The sequence below is a fragment of the Antennarius striatus genome, chromosome 17 (genome assembly GCF_040054535.1).
Source record: "Antennarius striatus isolate MH-2024 chromosome 17, ASM4005453v1, whole genome shotgun sequence".
Classification (NCBI taxonomy): Eukaryota; Metazoa; Chordata; class Actinopteri; order Lophiiformes; family Antennariidae; genus Antennarius; species Antennarius striatus.
The window spans coordinates 15,955,817-15,978,288 of record NC_090792.1 but is presented as its reverse complement, the minus strand read 5'-3'; the positions used below and the strand labels follow the sequence as shown (position 1 = coordinate 15,978,288).

Genomic DNA, 22,472 nt, shown 5'->3' with positions numbered 1-22,472 from the left:
TCAGTGGTTGTCTTTGCTAATTTAAAACGCAGAATGCCTTTACAAACAGCTGCTGCATTTGTCACATTACACAAAGAGTAAAGCTGATGCTCCGGGAGAGGGTCAGCAACTGTTTCAGTCTCTTTGTGAGGGGCTAGAGTTGACAGGGTCGCCTATAATAAGGGTGAAAGTCAACAAGATGGATAATAAAGCAAACTGGGCTATGAAGAGAGTGTTATGTTTAGTGTTTCAATGAAAGGTCATGAAAACCAAATCAACCCACATTAATTAGCTATTTAGAGGAATCAGAGGGACATGCTGTGCTTTGTGTGACTAAAAAAAATGACAATAATAGTGCGAGAGAAGCCTGACATTTAAAAATAGGTTGGATTTTATGGCTCCATGAACCCTTTAACCCTGAAAAGTTCTCGGCCCTAACCAGGCTTGTTATTTTTCTATTATTTCTTCTATATTTATTTATTGTGAATACATTACATAAGTTGTTTTTGGGTCATTTGTTGTGTAAACTACAAGCGGTATCCCCACCACATGTGATCAAAGATGAGGCAAGGGGGTGGGAAAGAACGTATTAAATTTGTAGAGGGTCTGAAAAAAGTACTGACAGAGGCAATAACAAAAAAAGTTATAAAATGATCAAATTCATCATTTCTTGCATGTACAGCAGGTTTCAGGGCTGCGTTCATAAATCACTGCTATTTTATTGAGTGCAGAGTTCAGGAGATTTAAGTTGCCGTTATAACAAAGCAGGCGCCTAAAGGTGTGGGGGGAGTGGGTGGGGGGTCTTAGGTGGATAGATTACATGGTGGACACTGCTTGGAGAGCAAACTTCCTATGTGCTCGTCCCAGCTGGCGGCTGCATTTCAGTGTGATTTAATGCCTCGCTACAGAACATCAGGCGACCTGCTCTTTTGTGACTCAAAGGACATCGGCTGCATTGCTTTCACTTTTTCTGAGCTTCTGTCTCATGTTCTGTAGAGCTGAATTATCACTCCGGCAACTTCTGCTTTTCATTTCTGTCTGTAATCTAAATGTAAATCCAAACACTCCCCCTGTTGGGGCTTCGCAGGTAAAAGTAATTCTACTAAAGTCCAGACAAAAGAAGGAGGGAAACCCACCCTGAAAGGCCCCCCGTTCCCATCGTCCAGCTCCAGGATGTAGCCGTCCACGGCGATGGTAGAGAGTGGTGGCTGTTTCCATGACAACGTGGCACTGTTGTTCTGAGTGCAGCATTCCTCCAGTTGGAGCATAGGAGCAGCTGGGACTGAGGAGGGGGAATAACCGAGCCAGATTACACCCCACTGAGATATGAGGCCGGAAAACTGTTCACATTTATCATTCATGAATGAAATTATGAAAACTTCAAAGGCTTCCAAAGCACAAATATAAACACAACCAAACTTCAGTGATTTATCAGTAGGTTACCTACAGCGTGTGTGTATGAGTATGTGTGTTTGTGATACCAGACTCTATAAAGCAAACACAAAAAGTCCATGTACACATGCAGTGAGTTCAGCAAACAAACTGTTGCTCATGCTCTAAAGGCTGAGGCACAGGTGCATTTAAGTTATGTCCAAATCTATTCCAGTGATCAGACACGGTTACAAAATAATGCATAAGATGCAAAGTTGTTGTTCTAATATTCTGTTATTCAAAAATTAACACTGATTGGTTGGCATCAACAGTACTTAAAAAATAATGAGGTAGATGTTCTGTGATGCATTTGGTTGGGGGCCACAGACGAACACAGTTTTTGATTCGGGTTAAAAATTCTGAGATTTTCCAAATTTGACCCAAATTATTAAAATGACTTAGTGAATTGAGTTAGTTGACATTTTAAGGAGAGGTGGCGTTTAGGCAAGAACGTTTCAGACTCTGGTACAGACACACGGTCCAGGTTCATACAATGAAATAACCTGGAGTAAAGCAGCAATCTTCTCGATAAGCATAAATGTAACCCTAAACATAACATTTAAAAGCAGTTCAGGAAAGAAGACAGTAGCTTCTAGTTCACTCATTCTCCCGTCTGGTTACCTTTCATCTGGACAAAGTCCAGCTGGTGGATGGTCTGCAGGAGCGGCCCGCTGTCCAGAGTGAGGTCAAAGTCGCTGGTCATCCTGGGGGTGAGGGTTCCCTTCCCCCACTGACCCTCCGTCATGTGGACCCTCCGGATCAGCGCGTCAGAAATCTGAGGGGCCAATTAGTCCTTCGTCTTATTATTCATCAAGAAACACAAGAAATGAAACGTCACTGACTGAATAGGATGTAACGCCCTCTGGGCTGGATGGGGGAGGAAACCCACCCTGGGTCTAAAGGCAGGTGGGCTCATCGGGTACCCAGATATCTGCATTAAATTCAACCCACATAAAGAGCTAGAAGCAGAAAATATCCCTACGACCCTACAATGAAGAACCCTTAAACAGAATTTAAAAAATTCTGCTGCACTAATAGAAACTTTTTTCTTGTTCTTGTTCATTTTCTATGCTATTTTCAGATACTGCATTTAGTGTCTATTCATGAATTATTAGGAACTGGTTATTTTACTGACAAAAAAATCCATAAATATTTTACCACGATAAGTGAAAAAACTTGTTCTGCACTTAAAAGATAATTGGTTAATAAAATAACATTCCTGATTGAACACCTGAGCTTCCAATATCAGTCCCGGACATTAAAACACTGTAATACTCATCAAATCACCATTACAATTAAACATTTATAGATGGTTTATATGGTTTCAAACCTGAGAGAGTTTACAAAGGGTAACAAAATAAATCAGAAGGGTCACAATAACGTAATAAAGGCTCCTTACATAAGATATGAAAAGGAAACATATAACAACATAAAGTAAATCAGGAGATCATAGACTATTATTTAATATGGATATTAATAATATTTAAAATCATGTAGCTGTTTTACAGATTTCTCAAGTGGTTTATGTTCTCAAATGTCAGACAAACATTTTATTTCTTTGCCTCAAATTACAATAATTTGGACAAATCCAGTCTCTGCACTGCTTCACATGGTGAGATCATCACATAAATCTGTGCAGTCTTTAAATAGAAGGCATTTCATTGTTTTCCATATACTGAACATGCAGTTGCTGAATAGAGAAAATGCAATGTCTGAAATTCCTTTCGTATGTGTGCACGATTCCATCAATCTCAGAAATGTATTGAATATTCTCAAGCAAATAAGATCAGTCTTGTTTTGCCTCCTGCTCCACTTCCGTGTTTGTAACTCAGTGCATCTCACCTGTAGGAAACCACTGGGGTCGTTTTCCTTGATGACCTCCAGACAGTACTCCATCAGCCCCGTGGTCTGACGCAGCTTCACCGTGCAGTGGGAGATCTGATCCCGAACCACCTGCATCAAAGAGGCAGAAATAGAGAGGACGGGTGGGTGGAGGAGAAAAGAGGGAGTGGAAAGACCAAACAACCAGAGGGTAATGAAGTTTTGCAAGTATAATACAATTACACAACTACATCAAGCGCACCAAAGATAATCATATGTTCATAATCACCCCTTTCCTGTAATCACTCCAGAGTGGAACATGATTAAAATGCACAAAGATGGTTTAATAAAACGTGCGAGTGCTGGGGAGAAATTAAAACTGAACAAACAGGTAGAGGGTAGAAAAAATGACAAACAGACATTGAAATGATGGGAAAGGGCAAACAAGAAGAAAGGGGTTGGAAAGAAACCGTTTAAACAAGGTCGAATAAGACAAAGAAGAGGAATGAGATCAGGACCTGACTTTATTTTTGAGACTTGTACACAGCTTGGAGGAGGAAGAGGAGGCTGGAGGGACATGATCCTGCGACTGACGTTAGTGTTATTTTGTTTTCACGCACCAGACTTGCAAACAGTCATCAGTCATCGCCGGTTACATCAGAGATGAGGCTGCTCTGTCTGGCTTTCAAATTGATTAAAAGAACGTAGGCAGATATGAAAACCCCAATAGCACAAATTTTATTGCTGCTCAAAATGCATCTTTATCGAGATGCGTTAAATGGGTAAAAGACGCCCTCCGTTATTGCACTTGCAACAAGATATTTGGTAGATGTGATTTGGGAGATTCCCTCTGACACGACTGATGTCCACTGAGCCACATTCAGCAGTGTGAAATAAATGGAGGTTGCTAGGTAACAAAAACTGCTGCTCTCTAAGGGGGTGAGCAGAGAGGAAAATCCTTTGTACAGTGACCAACAAAATGCAAGAACATTTACTGCTGAGAGCTTCCACAAGAAAACGGTACAGCACTGACGCATCATAAAGGCAGGAATCCTGATGCAGGGCCTGCAAGACAGCGAGCTTTAACATTTCACATTTAAGGATGGGGCCTCAAAAGCTTTTCATGACAGCACGTGTAACGTTTGTTCCTGCGGTGCGGTTATTTTTCTGGAAAATCAACCGCTCTTTAATTTTTTGAATGAAAAAACTGTTAAAATCTACAGGGATCACTGCCCTAATGTCATTTTTTACCATTCATAAAACATTCTTTTTCCTGAATCACTATAAAATTAATAATGCTACCAATATCATTCCTAATTCTAGGGGTTGGTTGTCATGGTTACAGGGTCACATTTGGGTTAAACCGTTATCTGACTTAGTGTCAGGGTTTTTTGTGGCCTTGGTGGAGGTCGACACTTTCATTGTAAACCAAACATCCAGCGATAGAAGCAAATAAAAAGAACAGAACGCTGTGAATAGTGGTTAATATGGTGTGACAGCAGAATGACAGATCATCAGTTGTTGTAACATTGCACCCGGGGCATAGAGCACACAGTGGTGATGTCATCGTCAGCTCTCTCAGATGTCACATCTCTGATCTGTCGTTCTTGACCCTTTAAAGCCGCTGCTGGCGTGTTTCATCGTGTGTTCATCATCAGTAGTTCACCAGCCATCAAATAAAACATGATTTTCCATAATGGCAGCTCTATTTTTGCTCCAGATATAACTTCTTGTATTTCATGAAATCCATTCAAATGGATGTGAATTATCTGAGCTATAGGCTGGTTTGCCTCAGAATAGAAACAGTCATGCATCGACAGAAGGATGCATCCTCTGGTTTGTAGTCCGACCATCCTCAGGCTATCCGTATCTCAACCTCACCACCACATCCTGATCAATAACTAGTTAACATCCAGTCTTCCGTCATTTGGGATGATGATGATAGGAGAGAGGAACTGATGAGGATAATTGTGTGTTCCAAGACACAAAAATGTGGATTTTATTGTTCTGTGCCTCTAAAGACAGCTTCATCTCCTCTTCCTCATTCGTGTCCTCATGTGCTCTCATCTGCTGCAAACACCAGGGTACATGCATTGAAGCAAAATCTGCAAATAAGTCAGTCATGTTCAGTTAGAGTCTGGAATCACAAGCATTTCCACCTCGTTTCTGCTGAAATATCTGCATTTTGCTTGAACTCGAATGAACCAAACAGAAAAATGCAGCTCTTCCTCTGAGGTTCCCATCGAATAAATCAAAGTGTAGGTCAGACTTCTAAGAGGATTAAATACTATCTGCAGAAGGAATATCTTTTGAGTAAATATATTTACAGAGACACAGCTAATAATTTATATCATATTCAAATCGTTCCTAGTTTTCGATGCTGACGCCGCGTTCAACCTTCTGCGCAGTGAGCAGAGATTTAATTCCAGCTCTGATGATTCAGGTTATATCCCTCTGGCTGAGGGCCAATCCCGCCATGCTGTATCAAACCAGAACATCCACACCACTGCTGCAGCCTGACACGGCTCCAGAGAGAGTTCCTCACTGCTGTCGCTGCCTATAAACAAGAACTTCACTTTTATTTTTATTTATCTTATTTGTCTTCTCATTGTCTTCCTGACTGAACGCTCGCCGCTGCTTACTCCCTCAGTATTCCAGTCATTTCTCCTGAAATATTCTTCACATCAGGATCAGAATTTGATGTGAGAGCTGCCAGCGGTGACACGGCCTCCGCCAGATGATCGGCAGATCATCAGCAGAGGTTCATTTATCTGAATCTAACAGAGGTTTGGATGAAATGAAAGGCAGGCGTGGAGCTGGCTGTGTAAGTGGGCCACATCCTCTGCAGCAGCAGACGTGAATGGAGCTCAAGGGGGAAGCAAACTCTCAGACAAACAGTACGTGGTTCTCATGGTGATGAGGCCTATCGTCAGAGTCAGAGAGGCTCCACGATGCTGCTGAAACAATCCTGAGGTAAATCTGGACGGAAGGGTGAATACGTGATTATTTTTCTAGCCCTTTTTTTCCCATCTATCCTAATTTTTTTGACCTGATTTTTCAGGATCTAAGCCGCTGGCCGGAATTCATCCCCGGGCTGAGTCATTACAAAAGGCCTACTGTCAATTAGTAATTTATGTTATATTACAGAAACATGTGTTTAAAAAAAAAAAAGCCAAATCCATACTTGACCTATTTTTTAAATTACTTTTCAACATAGTTCAATTTTCTAATGAGAAAAACTATCCATTCCATGCTGATCATAAAGCCATACAACTAACAAGGCCTCATTTATGGATCTAAATGCTATGTTGCTTTTTAACCAGACAGATTGAGGCTCTGTTTAATTAGTATTTATAGACCTGCCATGCTGACATACATACTCTTTCTCAGATGGTACACCTTATCCTTGTTCACATCTGTAAATCTCTCCCCCTCGCACCTTTACAGTCATTCTCATATACATACATAAAAATATTATATATGAATGAATCTGGAATTGGTTCGGCGCCTCAGGGAAAACAAAAAAATATGAGGGAAACTGAACCCAAAACAGATGTGTTCAAATTCTGAAGTAGATGTGAAGGGAACGGCAGATCCATTGTTAGGATAAAAAAATCTTTCTATCGGGCAGCAGAATCAGCTGCAGAGGTTGTAGTCGAGAGTCTGCTGCTGCTTTTTGTTATAAACTGCTTTATTTACTCGACCACTGCAGTAGTTCTGGTGTGACTGCAGCCTCCTGTCGCTTTAGGACAGCACAGACTGGTCTACAGTTTGTTAGAACTGAAGATGATTTAATGATACTGACAGACTGAATATTAGAGATGTGGATGTGGAAGGGGTAAGTGAGGACAGAGCTGTAGTGTAGAGAGAAAAGGGATCCGATGAGGAGAAAGTTGAAGTAGAAGAAGAGAAGATAGATGGATGAAGGCAAAAGAAGAGAAGAAGAAAGAAAGAATAACGGGGGGATAAGAAGTTAAAGGCAAAAGAGGGATTGTGAGGGGGAATTGAGGTGTTTAAAATGAATGAATGAATGAATGAATGAATGAATGAATGAATGAATGAATGAATGAATGAATGAATGAATGAATAATGAATGGATTCAAATCTCTTCCTGTGTTGTTCTGCGTGTTCCGGTGATGTCAGTAAAAGTGGCACCAGTCACTTCCACTTAGCCCCGGTTGCCAGCGACGATCACGGCGCTGCCCACACAGCATCAATGCGTGTCTGGATCTAAAGAGCTTTGGTGCTCTCCTTCTTTCAAGATAGCAAACAATACGTCTGATCACACCTTGAGTGCAGAGATGGACTCAAGGAGTTAATTCTTCAACAATGTGGCTGCTGAGCATGAAAATAACGACCTCGCTGCTTGGAAACAAGCACCTACTCTTCACCCAAGAAATTCTGCAGTAAAACGGAGGAATATCGGAGAAACAAGCAACTATTTTGGAGCTTGGACATTTTTTACTTTCCTCCGACATCTTTTAAATGAAAAAATATTGACAAATTAAGACTAATTGGCAGATCAACATGATTGATGATGAGTTTTCTATTGGTCAATAGAATCATGAATATTCATGTGCACAAAGCAACAATTACTGACAACCAAAACGCTGATGCTCAATTCAACATCAGCATTAATATTTCACACTCATCCTCTCTACGGCAATAAATCTGTTGCTCACAGAGAGATAATTAATAATTTGTTATTTGCCTCCAGTGTTCTTCCTATTGGGTCCATACTGTTCTCCATGTTTGAGGCCCAAGAGAGGGAAGGATCCCCTATGGCGCCGTGGCTGACGAGGAGTCAGCGGGGAGGTCAGTAAATCACTACAGTAGAAAGTAAAACAGGAAGACTCCGTGTTCTTCTTATCTGAAGAGTTTCTACTCAACTCTGAGCTGAGATTTTACCTGACCTTGTCACTTTCGAAAGTGCGCTCACATAACCCAACCAATAATCCTTTTTTTTTTTAGTGTTTTCACTTACTTTTAGCGCTACTGCTCTTTGCACAAACTACCAGGAGCTCAAAAGCTCATCCATTACTTATGAACTTCCTCTGCTTGGAGTTTTAATGCTAAGCAAACCTAGCTGCAGCATGTTGTTTTTATAAATTAGGGGCATCGATCTTTTGAACATACTTACACTTGGTGCTATACCTTGCTAAACCACGGGGATTTTTTTTCGATATATAAGTGCTTTTGGAAACCAGAAATCTCTGAGCCACCATAACTTCTGGTTGGATACGCTTGCATTAATTTTGTAAACCAAAACCAGGATTTTTTTGCTAAATAAAATGATAATCATTTGCTTTTCTGGTAAAGCAAATGATTAGAAGTCTTGAGGGCAAGTGATCTTAACCTTTTGTCAAAACATTGAATGAGACAAAGGCTTGACATGCTAGCTTGAAGCCAAACGTGGGTTAAAATAAATACGTAGATGACACTACAGCTATATTTTAAATAATTCATTTGATAAACTTGATGTGAAGTAAGCAAAATAAGTTCACTAAAACACTGCACTCCTGAATGCATCATCTCTGTTTGTCAGAGTGAACTTCTAAGAGAAAAGAAACTTGTAAAGGGTTTACAGGGATGGATTACATTCAGTGAGAAAAACGGCTGCCTAGCAGGTTAAAACCTGAAACACTGTGGCTGTTTAAGATCAAGTCGGGTATTTTCAGTCAGCTATAAACAGGACTGACGTGAGTCATGTCATCTGTGTTATGTCTTCTGTCTGTCTGGTGAGGATTTAAAGACTCTTGTGTTAATAAAACAACTATTTTTTTTATTATTTGAAAAAAAAGAAAGAAATTCTAGTCAACGAGATGAATATTTAGGACAATAAGAAAAGAAAAGGAGAATAGAAAAGAATACTTAATTCATGTGATATAGTGGGATCTCTCTCGCTATGCAGAAAAAAAAAACCTATCACTATCATTAAGGAATACTTCTTGTCCCTGCAACTTCAAACATTACGCTCAAAAGACCCTGGTGACCATGGCAACCAGGCCTCGTCATCGGGACCTTAGGAGGCAACTGCTTTGTCATCTGCATAGTCTTCTGTTCATTAAATCTCATAGAAACAGCTTCAGGTGACTGAACAAGCACAAAACAATCAGAGAACTTCATTAGCATCTTAATTGGACACCTATAAAATGCATAGCTGGCATTTTGTTTTGCTTTCAACTGCAAAATATCTTCTACCTTAGATGTGACATATAGAATTTACAAAGGCCTACAGTACCATCAGGAGAGCACCAGGACTGAGATGTCTCTGATTAAATTACAGCTACAGGATGACCTCTGCCACGGAGCTACGTGCTAATGAAGCTAGAAACATCCCAATGACTGCCCATGTCAGAGGGGATCCAATTACTGGAGGCAGATTCCAGAAAATGTCCCAGTGATCCTTTCCCTCCTCCTGATATTGACTTACAGTGAGCTGTGCTGCCCTGCAGGACTGAATGAGTAACACAAAACAGAGAATAAAACTATTTGAAAATGTGGGTGTAAAGCTGACTGCTTTCTTTCTTGGTCAGAACTATAAATATGTCAAAGCTCTGAGGTGAGAACTTTGAATGAGCACCGACGACATGTTTGCGTTAAAAAAATTAAAAAAAATCTCCATATTATGTTGGCTGAAAACCTGAAATGAATATCAGGTCTGTGATGGGGAGATGTGTTTTGATTCAGTGACTAAATCTGATTTTGATTTGTTATCTGACAGGAACATTCATCGCTTAATGGAGGAGATTTTGCATTTTAATTATGAACAGTGCAGATGAAATGAGGCTCTGCAGTGCTGTTGGTTCAAAACCTGCAGTTCTAGTCCGACCCGTTATTGTCAAAAGAAGAAAAAACACTGAGGACAGGATCAGCTCTGGAGCTGTAAATATGTCACAGCGATATCCCGCTATGATTTCAACATTTGTGACACGGCAGACAGCGACTCCACCAAACTGCAGTTTCCAGTACTACTGCTTATACCAAGAAGTTGTTTCTTCCTACCTGCAAAACCTGTGACTTTACCAGTTTATTGACTGGAATATTTACATATTTTGAAATACACACTTTCGTGTTTCAGATGATGATAACAGATGAATTCAAATAAAAACATTCAACAGACTAATCGCAACAGACGAACAACATGTCTCATTCTGCACCGAAGTGAACAGGAATATACAAGATTGAGTTTTTAGTTTGATCTTACGAATGCTTACATATCTCCACATCCAATGACTTCATACATGTGGACAGAAAAGGAACATATGACCACGTATGAGCATGTAGTCGCGCACAAACTGTTTCTCAAACCACCTACATGTGTGAAGTCTCAATTCTACAGAGCATCCAAGTGTGAAATTGGATGCTTTACAGTACATGTATCCCTCCCTCCACCTCCTCTCATGTTGACTCCATCTCTCGGTCCCCCATACAATATGCTGCAGATGGTTGAAAAACAAGAGTAGTGTAGCTTTCATTTGTTGAAAGTCTCCCACCTACATATAAAAATATTTTTAGGTTGTTAATTCTGTGCTGAACCTTAAATGATGAAATATCTGAAAAATTGTGAGCTGGAGAAACATGATAAATAATTAAAAGAAGGTGCGTATCAGTCAGGTATTTTTTTATGAATTTTGAAAGCGCACCATTGATTTGGATTCATTTCCATCTTGCCCGGCATTAATTGCTTTCGATTTGTGTCATTAGAGATGGCATGGAAGTGATCGTCTTTCCATTCGTTGTTACTGGTACCGCTATTAGACTCAAATCCATAGCATGGTGACCGTCACCGCCTCCGTTACTGAAACGGTACTGTGAGAGAGCCTTGGCTGCCTCCATACTGAAGGTGGTTTACAAATTTTCTTCACTAACAGATTGTATAAATGTTATTTGGTGTATTTAATCTAAATATTAATGATCTGTTAAACTGCCCTCTGGGGTCTCTTTCCATTGTACAAAAAGTAGTGTTATGATGTCGCTCCAGTCGAGGAACATGATGCAGTGCCATAAAAGCAGTCTTTCCTGCAGGAAAAGCTTCTTGTTTGTGTATTTTATGACAGAGGTGTAGTATTGTTGTATTTGAATAACAGAATACAATCATCTCAATCCGAATCAGGGTTTACAACTATTGCATAATAAACTGAATTGTGATTTTTCTTCTTTTATGCAGCGGTGTCCCACCGCATACAGATCATGTCCTTTAACAGCCCCCTGCCCCTCAGACAGCTTGGATCTGCTGCTGGTTGCTTCCACTACTGCTGCATTTATTCATGTCAAGCCTGTGCTATCGATGCAAGGGTCAAAGCTGCAAGAAGGGACTCTTAGTCCAGTCTGAGTTGTTGAGATGGTTGAAATGTTTATCTGGGGAGTGTGTGAACGGTCCCCGCTTGTGTCTGATCACTCACCTTCAGTTTGTGCTCATGCTCTTTGGTGACTCGAGCCAACAGCTGGGCTTTGCGTCTGTTCAAGGCGTCGATGAGGGCGTCGCACTGCGCCACCAGACAAGCTTCAAACTCCACTCCGTTCTCCTGCGAGACACAGATAAATAGAATCCATGCATTAATACCAACTGGGCAACCGGTTGAAGCCTCAGTGACCGTTAGCTAACTTTAGCAACTTTGGCAAGACATCTGTTCATATCAAAGTCTTTGTGAAGGATGTATGGAGGTATGAAGCTGTCGGCAGATCGCTGCTAGATTCAGATTTGAACAAACCATAACATAAGTGATCTTTGATCTTTTTAAATCTGGAGACTGTTGTGAATTGACAAAGAGCAAACTCTAAGCAAAGGATTAACAGTATACATGAAATAATACAATGTGTCTTGTGGACCGTCTTGGATCTCAGAAGATGATGAGACATTACTACTATTATTAAATCCTTTTACACACCTGGATGTGCTGCACCATGTTCCTCAGCTGAACCAGGAACTCCTTGGCTTCAGTGGCTCGGTCTGATAGGCCGTTGAGGGCCTGAGAGAGCTGACCCTGTGGATATGAGACAGGAAATTAGGGATACAACTGGAGCAATGCAGTTACATGTTCTATAGCTCTAATTCAATCATTTATCAATCTATCATTTTGAAGCATAAATACATTCATATCACTGTGAAAATCAAAGTTTTGTAGTTTTGGATGAAGTTGCAATGACCAGCGTCTATTTAGAAACAAAGCTGCTCTTCATCGTTGATGAGAGGCTGACATTTCGAAGAGTCAAAGTCTATTCTCACACAAGATATGTCATTCCCAATTAAAGCTGAAGTGATTTACGCAAGAAAGTGCTTTACTGTTGCATGGATTTCTGATTGGATTAAAGCCCGTGGTCATGCAGAGCTCTGTGTGTGTGACAGGAAATACCAGTGCTTTGGATGTTTGCAGCGACACACAAATACTTCTGTTTGGACAGAAGGGAAAAGAGATGTGGTGTTCATGTATGTGAAGAGAGGTTGTGTGAACAGGGACATGGCCTGACCCCATGGGAACCTCATTCGGTTGAGCGAACAACCGCCCACTTGGGGTGTGTATTGTCTACTGGATGGAAAAAACGTTATTATCTGCCAAAAAAAAAAAAAAAGCAAACACTTGAACTCCGGATGAGAACAATAAAACCTAGAGGTAGCTGATGCAGTGAAACCCTGTGAAAACAGCTCTGTGTCAGCCCAGCTCCGGGAATCTGACGTTAGCCAGTGGGAATCTGTCTGTGGGGGCCGGCAGCTGACCTCTGACCTCAACATTTGGGAAACCATGACAGCTGTCACTAACATGAGCTTGGTGCACCAAGGGATGGTCTGAGCCTGTAACAGCTGAGCAAAGTCTAAAATGTAAACTTTCCTGGAGTGTGTAGGCTAGAAAAACTTCCTGCCTGCTAACGTGGGACTCATATTTCAATGCACAAGAGACCCGAATGAACGAGGGGACATGAAGTGTCCTTTTTCCTCTGTGTTGAAAACCTACAGACAGACAGAAGATGAATTTCAAAGCAAAAAATACATTTACTATCTAATCTTGATAATCATCAATGCGCCTTTACATGTTCTCAGAGGCCGCGGAAATGCTTTCTATTATCTATTGTTTTGTTTGAACAAAAACTTTAAAATGATGGATCTTCAAACTCGACTGTAAGTCACAGCAAAGAGCAAATAATATCACATGATCCCACATACGGTATCTGTTTAGACTTCCCCACACATATCTCAACAGAACACAATTTAAATAGACAGTTGCCCTCTCTGGAAACATTAACAAAGACAAAGTCGAAATCCCTTTGTCTTTTTTATTTTATTTAATTTTATTTATTTGAACTTGTTCCAGTTGATCTTGAGCTTGTTGCATTTATGTGATTTAAACAAATATAAAATGCCAACGAAAAGAACTTCTTATAATGTAATGCAAGAAGTTGTGGGTTGTTTTTAGTACGACTTCTTGAAAATAACTTATAAATACTATTTAGATGTGTTAATGGTAAAGTCATCCCAAAAGTCAGGAACTGATGCAAGAATGAATTCAGACTGTTTTATGTTTATCATTGCAGAAACGCTGTTGACTGAGAAATATGATGATGGAGGTCATTTCACAGACTGACAGAGGAGAAGTGGGTACAAACCCAAAATGTAAATTCAAAACTGAACCACAACAAATACTAGAAAAGAGCTTGTAATTCTACCAAGGATGAATTTCAATTGTATTGAATTACAGCCAAATATTAGTGGTACATGTAGAGTTCTAGTCGTATTTCTTACCACTGGACAACTGGAAAGTGTTTTGCCCTATGAAAACATTTTTATTTGGATTCACACCTCATTCTACACACTTATAAATAACACTTTTCTGAATATTTTGTTTTTCATTCTTTGACTCTTTCTAATTCAAAAATCAAGATCTATTTCACTGAACTAAAGAGTCACCAACATCTTTTTGATCCCATCCATTATGGACACTCCTGCTCCGGTGGTTTCACTACAGATCCAACAGGTAACTTCCATCTACCCTTTCAACTGTCCTATATTGTAATTTTTCCTTTTCAGCTTTCTCATTTTCCTCTCTACCCTACAGTGATGGACGCTGAATGAACGCCCACCATGCCTAATCCTTTTGGCAGCCAAAAGCCGTTCAGTGACGCGGCAGATGAAATGAAGAGCACTTGATTGTCTTCAGGCAAATTTGTGCAGTGTCTGTTGGAAAGCCTACAGAGCTCCATCCTCAAAAACAGGTCAAAACATGCCATGAATGTAGACAGTAATTCTACACGGATCAGGAAAGACAGGTGATCCAGAGCCTGAAGGAAAGACAGATATCAACAAAGAGTAGGCCAAAGAGATCACTGTGGACCATTTTGATCAAATTACTGAACACAGGTTGAAAATTTGTTCTTTACAAATGAATCAAGTCCTAAATTTTCTTTTTTTTTTCTTTTCTGGAAAGGCCATAAAACAAAACAAAACAAAAAGACAAACTACAAAGAAAAAACTAGCCAGCTGGAAAACATACAAATTGGTCTTTTCTTCTTATTTTCTTCTACTAGTGCAGCTAGTACCATAACTAGTTTAACATGCTAATATTTGCTCTTTCTTGTTCCTGGCTAATACTAGTCAAAGTCTTTTTAGAGTTTTTGCTCAACAAGTCTCCACTTACATGAACGCAAAGGGATTTCATGTTTGTTCGAAGATGCTGGAATGTTTGCAAAGCATGATGGAAGATCTGTTGTGGTGGAGGTGTTGGGGGTAGGATTATCCTGCTATATAGGAGCACTAATCATTTCAGTAATTAAGACAAGTGGGAACACTTGTATGAATAATTCACCGACGGCCCCAGGATCATTCTTCATGCTGATTTTTTTTCCCTCTGGGATCAAGTGAACTGAAGTAATCTGTCAGAGTAAAGTGAGAATGTCAGAAAGACATCAGAGCCAATTTGGTTAAAGCTTCCACTAGCAGGAAATGAAAAGGAAAGGAGGAGGGGGGGGGGTTGTAATGTCAATGCTCAGCTCGAGGAAACACTGCCCTCCTGAAGCAAATCGAAATACACAAGATCGATTTTTAAGTTCTCTCAACTTAGTGTCAAATGCGTTACACCTCAGAAAATGTTTTTCAGTGTCTTGCTCTAATTCAAAGCTGTGGGTCTAGGTGTTCTCTTTGATGAACAGTCTCTTTAGCCTATTTTAATCTCGTATAATGAGTACGAAGTGAGGTCAACCTCCAGTGAGTGGAAAGAAACGACAATTTCAGTAAAATCCCACAATGAAAGGCGATATTAATGTAATTTTACACAGCTTGAGAAAAGCAGTTACTTCCTTTGGAATCAGTAATCAGAGACTCCAACATGAAAGGTTTTGGTTGTTTACTCACACTGGCACAGCCCTCAGAGAATACATTTTGAAATATTAAGCAGGTGACCTGATATTTGCCATCTTTGGAGCTTTGCTGTTGTTAAAAATTGAGCTCTTACATCCTCTAACATGCTAGAAGAGTAAAGACTTGGCCAGACAGCAATACTCATTTCTGTTTAACAAGATCCCATATAAAATCAACCTAAATTGCTGGTTTATTATTAATCCTCTGTCATCAATCAATCATGCAGATCAAATCTTTAACAATCCACACCAAAAGAAGTCATGAAACTTGCATAATAATAACAATAATAATGAGGCTTATTGAGTTATAATGAGGCATAAAAGGAAAGTCCTTATTTGATGGATGGCTGGGACAGCACAGCAGGAAATGGGACAGAAGGGATCTATTCCAGTCTGCTCTGACTTTATCTTTATCGGAATTAAATATGTGGCATCTCTGCAGATCTAGTTTGAAGGTGTCCAAGATGAATCCGTCACAGACAGAGATGAAGAGCGCTGATATGTCTTCCTAATCCTGTCAGTTCCTGTTGTTCGAAACTGACCTAATCCAGGTTAGTTTTGCATGTCATGACTGACCTGGGACTAGTTTTCCACAAAGGTTATCATTTCCATAGCTCGCATCCTTATTTAACCTTGTTGGGATATTTTCCAACAAGGTGAAGTGAGGTTTATTTTAACTGCACAACTTTGACTCATTTAGAATAAAAAAAACATTTTCTCTCTTTCCTTTTGGGCTTGAAAGGAAAAATAGAGTTTTAAGGCTTTTTATCTTTCTCCCGTTTCATCCCTCGAGCAAGCTGAAATATTCAGCCCCCAAGAAATGTTACTAAAAAAATTATGCCAAAGCGAAAACACCCTCACATATGGCACTGGACCCAATATGGAAACTTAACAGGATGCATTCTAGTAAACACTGTGGCTCTTTTTCCCCTGAGAGGAGACGCTGATGTTTCACCTTTACGGCTCTGTTTCCTCTCTTCGGCCATTCTAGGTCATTCTGCCGTTCTCTTTCCTGTTCTGTATCTCTCTTTTATTAACATTTACACAGCTAATCTCTTTACATGTATATTAACACATGTAATGGAACAGCTACAACAGAACAATAAAACAACCGTGGGTTATATCCTCACAGTAACACGTCTAGCAAATATGAGGTGAAGGATTTATTGTAGTTATCATTATTTGAACACTACTGAAAAAGCGCACATATTTTGCTGTATTAATGTCATAGAGTTAGGTGAGTTTTGGGATATGGAAGAAATAACACAAGTTTACAGCACAAAAAAATTGATTATTAAAAATTTGCAAACAGCAGAGGATTATAAAAAGTAAAAGAAATGTGAAAATCCCTCTCTAGTCTTTTACTAGTTACCAGAGCTGCATGGATAAAGCAATTTCTTAAGTCAGCATTTTCATTATGACCCCATCCAAAGTGGGGGGTACAGGGCTACCCTAGCCCGTCTGAATATTTCTTATTAGTATTGCTCCTGTCAGTAGTTGTGATTTTGTGGTTTAGCAGGTGTTCTTGCAATTGGTTGGCCTGTGTGAGTGCTCGTGTGAACGGTTATCGCCCCTGGCAACAATGTGTTGTGTGACTGGGTGAATGCTGGCTTGCGTCCCGTTCGTTGAGCGGTCAGTCGGATGAGAAAGATGTTATAACCCTATGATATGTATAAAAGTGCCGGTGCATTTTCATGTTTCTGCCAATATAATTTTGAGTATATGTGTGATTATTGGCACTGGAATGTTCTGGGCCTTGACTCACATGATCAGACGTGACTCACAGGGACTCACCCATAGGAAGCTAAAGCGAGCTCGACTAGCTCGTCATCTGGGTGGTTGGATTTGTGCATGGACTGAAATGTTAAGTTGATTTTTTAAAACATATTTTTCATCTTTACACTTACTATGTCATTTAGTGTTAACATTAAATCATTATTAAGTCATATATGATCTGACTTGTACATTTGGTGAAAGTAAAATGATAGCTAACACTTCAAAACAACAATATTTAAATGTCATTTCAGTCATTTATTACACATTATCTGTCAATTATATGTACATTGAGCTTTTAGATAAATTGGAACCTGATGTTTTAGAAAACTTAAATTGTTCAATAAACTGTAATATTAAAAATGTGGGTATAATGCTCTATGCAAATAGCTTACGAAGGTGGAATTGAAGACTTTCTATAGAAATGGACGCCATGACACACCTGACTATTAAACGGTGTTCAGTTTTTGTTATCGTTGCTCGTGAATGATTCCCATTTCTGTGAGAAGGATGCTTGATATATTCAGCGTCGCTCTGCAGTATCTGTGTGGGCTGGCTTCACGCCACTCTGTGTCTGGTTGTCTGTGCATACTGTACATACAGCGGATGCAGACTGACAGTCCTTCCTTGTGACTGACAGTCACGTCATCGAGGCTTTCCCATTCCTCCTGCAGAGCTGCAGGTAGCTCCGCCAGACTAAAATCAGTTGCTACTGACAACATCTGCCTCGATATCGAGATGAGACTTTTAACATTCGTCCCAGCATCTGCGTTGTCAGTCCTCATTAGCCTGCTTCTTTGGGGAATCTTGGCTGGGATCTGGTGGAGCTCCGTCTGTGTTATCTTTGTATCACGGCGTTCAGGCCGTCTGTTCATTTCAGATGGTTTAGGATCAAACATACAATGACATTAAAGGGGGCACATGTGCAAGGTAGAAGTTAGAATTTCCTTAAATAAATAGAACTTAATTGTTGATATTTGTCTGGGTTAACTTCTCTCCAACGGCCAAAGGGGAACAAACAATTTTTCTGCTACAATCTGGTTTTCTGAAGTCTGTGCATCTTCTTCTTAAACCTCAACATGATAAATTGCCTTTAATTCCCATGAGGCGCTGGAGCTTGACCTAGTTGCATGAAGGTCCTGCATAACCTCTCCTGACACGCATGAAGGACTGACGACCACTCACCTCGTAGGGATTTAACACTCGGACGCCTTCATTCGTTTTAATGTGATTTACAGAGATTAACACGGGCATCCTGTCACGGTAAAAAACTTCCTGACGCAAATCTATAGAGGCGGAGGGGAGCTGGATGAGCCACGCTGTGTAACATATAAATTCCAACTCGTTTTTTGCCAGTGAAATTGACTCAGGAGACACGAAATTGATTACCCTCACAGTTTAGACATGGTCATGGAGTCCAAAAGGGGAACGCAGAGACAAGACGACTGTAGAAAGAGAAAAAAGACTGGAAAGCATCTGGGATTGATTCCTCTAGGGGTCCAGTATCTAAGAGACCTCTGATGCTCTGCACTACATCAAGAGGGATTTGGTTGCCATGGTGGCAGGTGGTTCAACTCTCTATATAAAGAGAGAAATACTTTACATAGATAGACAAAGACAGTCAATGTAAAAAGACAGTGATTGCAGATTAAAAACCTTGAAGAATATCCCAGTTGGAAAACAGAAGAGATCTTATTAATAATTACTGGAACACTTCATCCAAAAAGGAAAATTCAGTCGTAATCTGCTAACTCCCAGAGCAGAGAAGTTTTTAGTCTACAAAGGATTTCTGAAGCTTCACAGTAAAGCAGCGCTCTCTGAAACAACTGAAGATGCCGTTTAGCTTTGAAGCTCAACAAATGCTTTGCATAAGATAGAAGCCAAAACCTTAAAGCTGCATTTCCTTGTACTGTTTTTTTTTTTTTTTTACATATTGGTTGCTTTTTTAGCAGGACAACACAAAATCCACTTCACAGATTTCTACAAAATTAAGTGGAAGGATGGGCCACTAGGATGGAAAGAACCCACTAAATTATGTGAATCAGGGTAAAGATCCGTCTGAACTTTCCATATCATTGGGAGGTAGGAGTATAAAACCTTACTGAGACGGAAAACATCAAGCACTCCTAGCTCAGCATGTGCAAGCAGCGGTAAATACAGAAATCAACAGGGTTTTAAAAATAGTAACTAGTCTATTTTATTCTGACTGACCACCTCAAGCACTTCACAATGGAAGTCAGCAGTGAACATTTCCACATATTCAAATGGTGGTGGCAGAGGCTGTGCCGGCAGCTCAGCTCCATGATGACCATTTATACTCACAGTCATCAGTGTGATGTTCTTGTCCAACAACACTTTGACGTAAACAATTACAAATAATTGCAGATGAACGTACCGATGATTATATCACCACGGAGTAAAGATGAGATGAAAACCTACTAAAAAACACCAAATTTTTAAGATTTGTCAATCTGGATGTCAAGTCTGCAGAATAACCAAATAGACTTTAAAGGAGGTATCACTGTGGGTATTGTTCTTACGTTTCTGGGTACTATATGTATTATACATAAATACAAGTAAAACTCAGCAGCATGTCTGCAGGATATGGAATGCAGTGTCATGATTTCCATGATGAATTATTTAGGGAACACCCTGAAGCTCTGAAAGATGTCCATCCTCAGCTCTGCCAGCTCTGAGGTGTCGGCCATCTGCTCCAATTGCCGTGGACAGCAGCATCAGATATCAGGTCAGGAATTAGGCGTTAGAATGAGATGCCAGGAGGAATATTTTTTTACATTATCCCTCTTAACATTGATCGGCTTTCAAGCGCATCTTTCATCCAAGAAAGATGACGCTGGAATGGCCTGACACTTCTCAAGTGATGGCAAACTGATGCGAGTGAAAAAAATCAACCACCTTTGACTTTTCCATCAGCTTCACAATTGCCTCATGTATTTGAGGTGACACCCTATCTCACCCCCAATCTAAAGAAGATTGGCTTTGAGGTCTGTTAAAATGGAGAAATACACAACCAGTGCTTACTGTAAACCTTGAGCAGTGTGTGTGTGTGTGGTGGGGGTTTCGCCTGTAAACCAGGGGCCACCATCCCTGTATTTTGAAGAGCATCTCTATCTAGCGCTGCATCCTCCCTCACCGCTGGAGCTGGGGGCGTGGAGGCGAGGGTTCCTGCTGCAGAGACGTAGATAAACTGCAGTTTGATTAAGCGCAGCATCTCCCTGCCCACAGCAGCTTCCAAAATTGCATCTCAAAGCCAAGCATAGCTCCAGTATTCGCCTTGCCTAATGATTGTGGGGCAGCACAGAGGGCAGTGGATCCAGAGTGAAGGACTCCCCTCAGAGACAAGTGGTCAACAGCTGAAAACAGATCCCAATCACTGCAACTTCATTTTAAGATGTTGACACAGGCAGTTTTCTGTTGATCAAGGAGGCCAAGCCCTGAATAGAATTTCAAATAGAACTCTCTCCAGTCACGACAGGTTTGCACACCAGAGAAACCAGTTTTGGGAAACCTTGTTTGCCACCTTGAAGTTGACTGGAATGTGAGCTGTCTCAGAGGAGTCTCGCTCATTTAATAATAATTTGCAACGGAAAGACCTCATAATGTGACAGAGAAGACACCCCCCCCCATTGGTTTGTGCACTGGACTCTGACAGGGGGGGGGGCTCCATAAGAATCAGCTCAGACTTGTTGCTCAGCGCTGAGGGTGGTGACTGATCGCAAATAAAGGCGACACTAAAAAGACGCACTGCTGCAAACATTTTCATTTTTACGCACGTACCTTGTGCAGTTTCCACATTGCGCCCAAGGCTTTGACTTCATGTGTGCCGTGTTTTCCTTCCTCCAAACACTGATAACACACAGGGGTCTTGCATTGCACACAGTACATGCTGAGATTCTCTAGTTCGTGTTCTGTACAAGTGGAGATTTTACGCGGACTCGCCCGGCGGCTTATCCGCCCCTGCGCCGGAGGCACCAGGCGATGTTTGGCCAGGGGCCCCCGGGGAGGATGGCACCTCAGGCGGCACGGGTCGCAGTAGAAGACGTCGCACTGCTCGCACATCACGGTAGCCTCTTTCGGACTCTTCTCGCAGAGCTGACACTTGAGAGCCGCTGCTTTGCTCTGCTGGTACCTGTCCACCACCCCCTCCAGAACGCGGTTCTTGGGGAATCCGCGGAGCCCCCTGTCGTCCAGGATGAGGCTGCGATGACACTGCGGGCAGGTAATGCACGAATTGCGTGGGATCGGGGGCAAAGATCCGGGCTGCGGGAGCAGATGCTGTTGCGGAGGAGGTTGAGGGACAGTCGGGGGGAAAACTCGTACCCCGTTCGGTGATTTTTGACAGGGGGTGGTCGGAACACTGATGAAACCCCCATAGGAACCGTATCCACTGTCCGCCTCACTGTACAAACTCATCTTATCCAAATCCAGGTAATCATAGTCGGAGACGCCAGACCCGGAGGCTCGGCTGCTCTGGGGGGACTCGGCATCGGGGGTCTGCACCAGGATATTTCGTGCGCATGCCAGGCAAATGTTATGGGAGCAAGGCAGAATGATGGGTTCCCGGTAAAAAGAGCCGCAGACGGGGCATTTCAACTCTTCCTCCATTTCATCCATGGCTGATGTGAGATTCCTCCGACGAGCGCAACGCAAACGGGAGTCACAGCAGAGTCAGAGCCGGTCCTGCTTCTTGTGCGTAAACGGAGCTCCAGCCGCGTCCTACTGCCGGAGCAACCTAGACCAACGGAACGGCTTCAGTAAGGGAGGATGGAGACTAACCAATAAGCAAACAGCATCACACCTCAAAGGGTTACCATTGGACATCGGGAGGATTCCAAGCAGCCATTGGACGAATCAGCTGTCAAAGTGTGGAAAGTTGATGATCTTCAACGGCGAGATTCAACAGAAGCAAGTGGAAACTGTAGATACAAATATATCTACACGTTTATGACTGACAGGGTTGATGTTATATGATAGTTTAAGTCTAGATCTACATAAGACATGCAGCTTCTGCACGTCACAGCTGCAGGATCCTGGTTGCTTGGTAGTTGGGAAATTTGTCTTTTCATGAGGAAGCAATACAAAATGAAATACAAAAACCA

At 41.2% G+C, this 22,472-nt stretch overlaps 1 protein-coding gene across 2 annotated transcripts in view; it reads right to left on the bottom strand.

Annotated features, from left to right (window-relative positions):
• Nucleotides 1–22,071, bottom strand: part of trim9 (tripartite motif containing 9) — a 31,376-nt gene extending 9,305 nt beyond the window's left edge. For both annotated transcript variants that reach the window (XM_068339611.1, XM_068339612.1), the window contains exons 1-6: nt 21,151–22,071; nt 12,123–12,218; nt 11,637–11,759; nt 3,253–3,363; nt 2,032–2,185; nt 1,116–1,261 (exon numbers count right to left, since the gene is read on the bottom strand). In XM_068339611.1, coding sequence (XP_068195712.1) covers nt 1,116–1,261; nt 2,032–2,185; nt 3,253–3,363; nt 11,637–11,759; nt 12,123–12,218; nt 21,151–21,987 — 1,467 coding nt within the window. In that variant the 5' untranslated portion in view covers nt 21,988–22,071. The remainder of the gene's footprint in view (nt 1–1,115; nt 1,262–2,031; nt 2,186–3,252; nt 3,364–11,636; nt 11,760–12,122; nt 12,219–21,150) is intronic.
• Nucleotides 22,072–22,472: the final 401 nt, after the last annotated feature.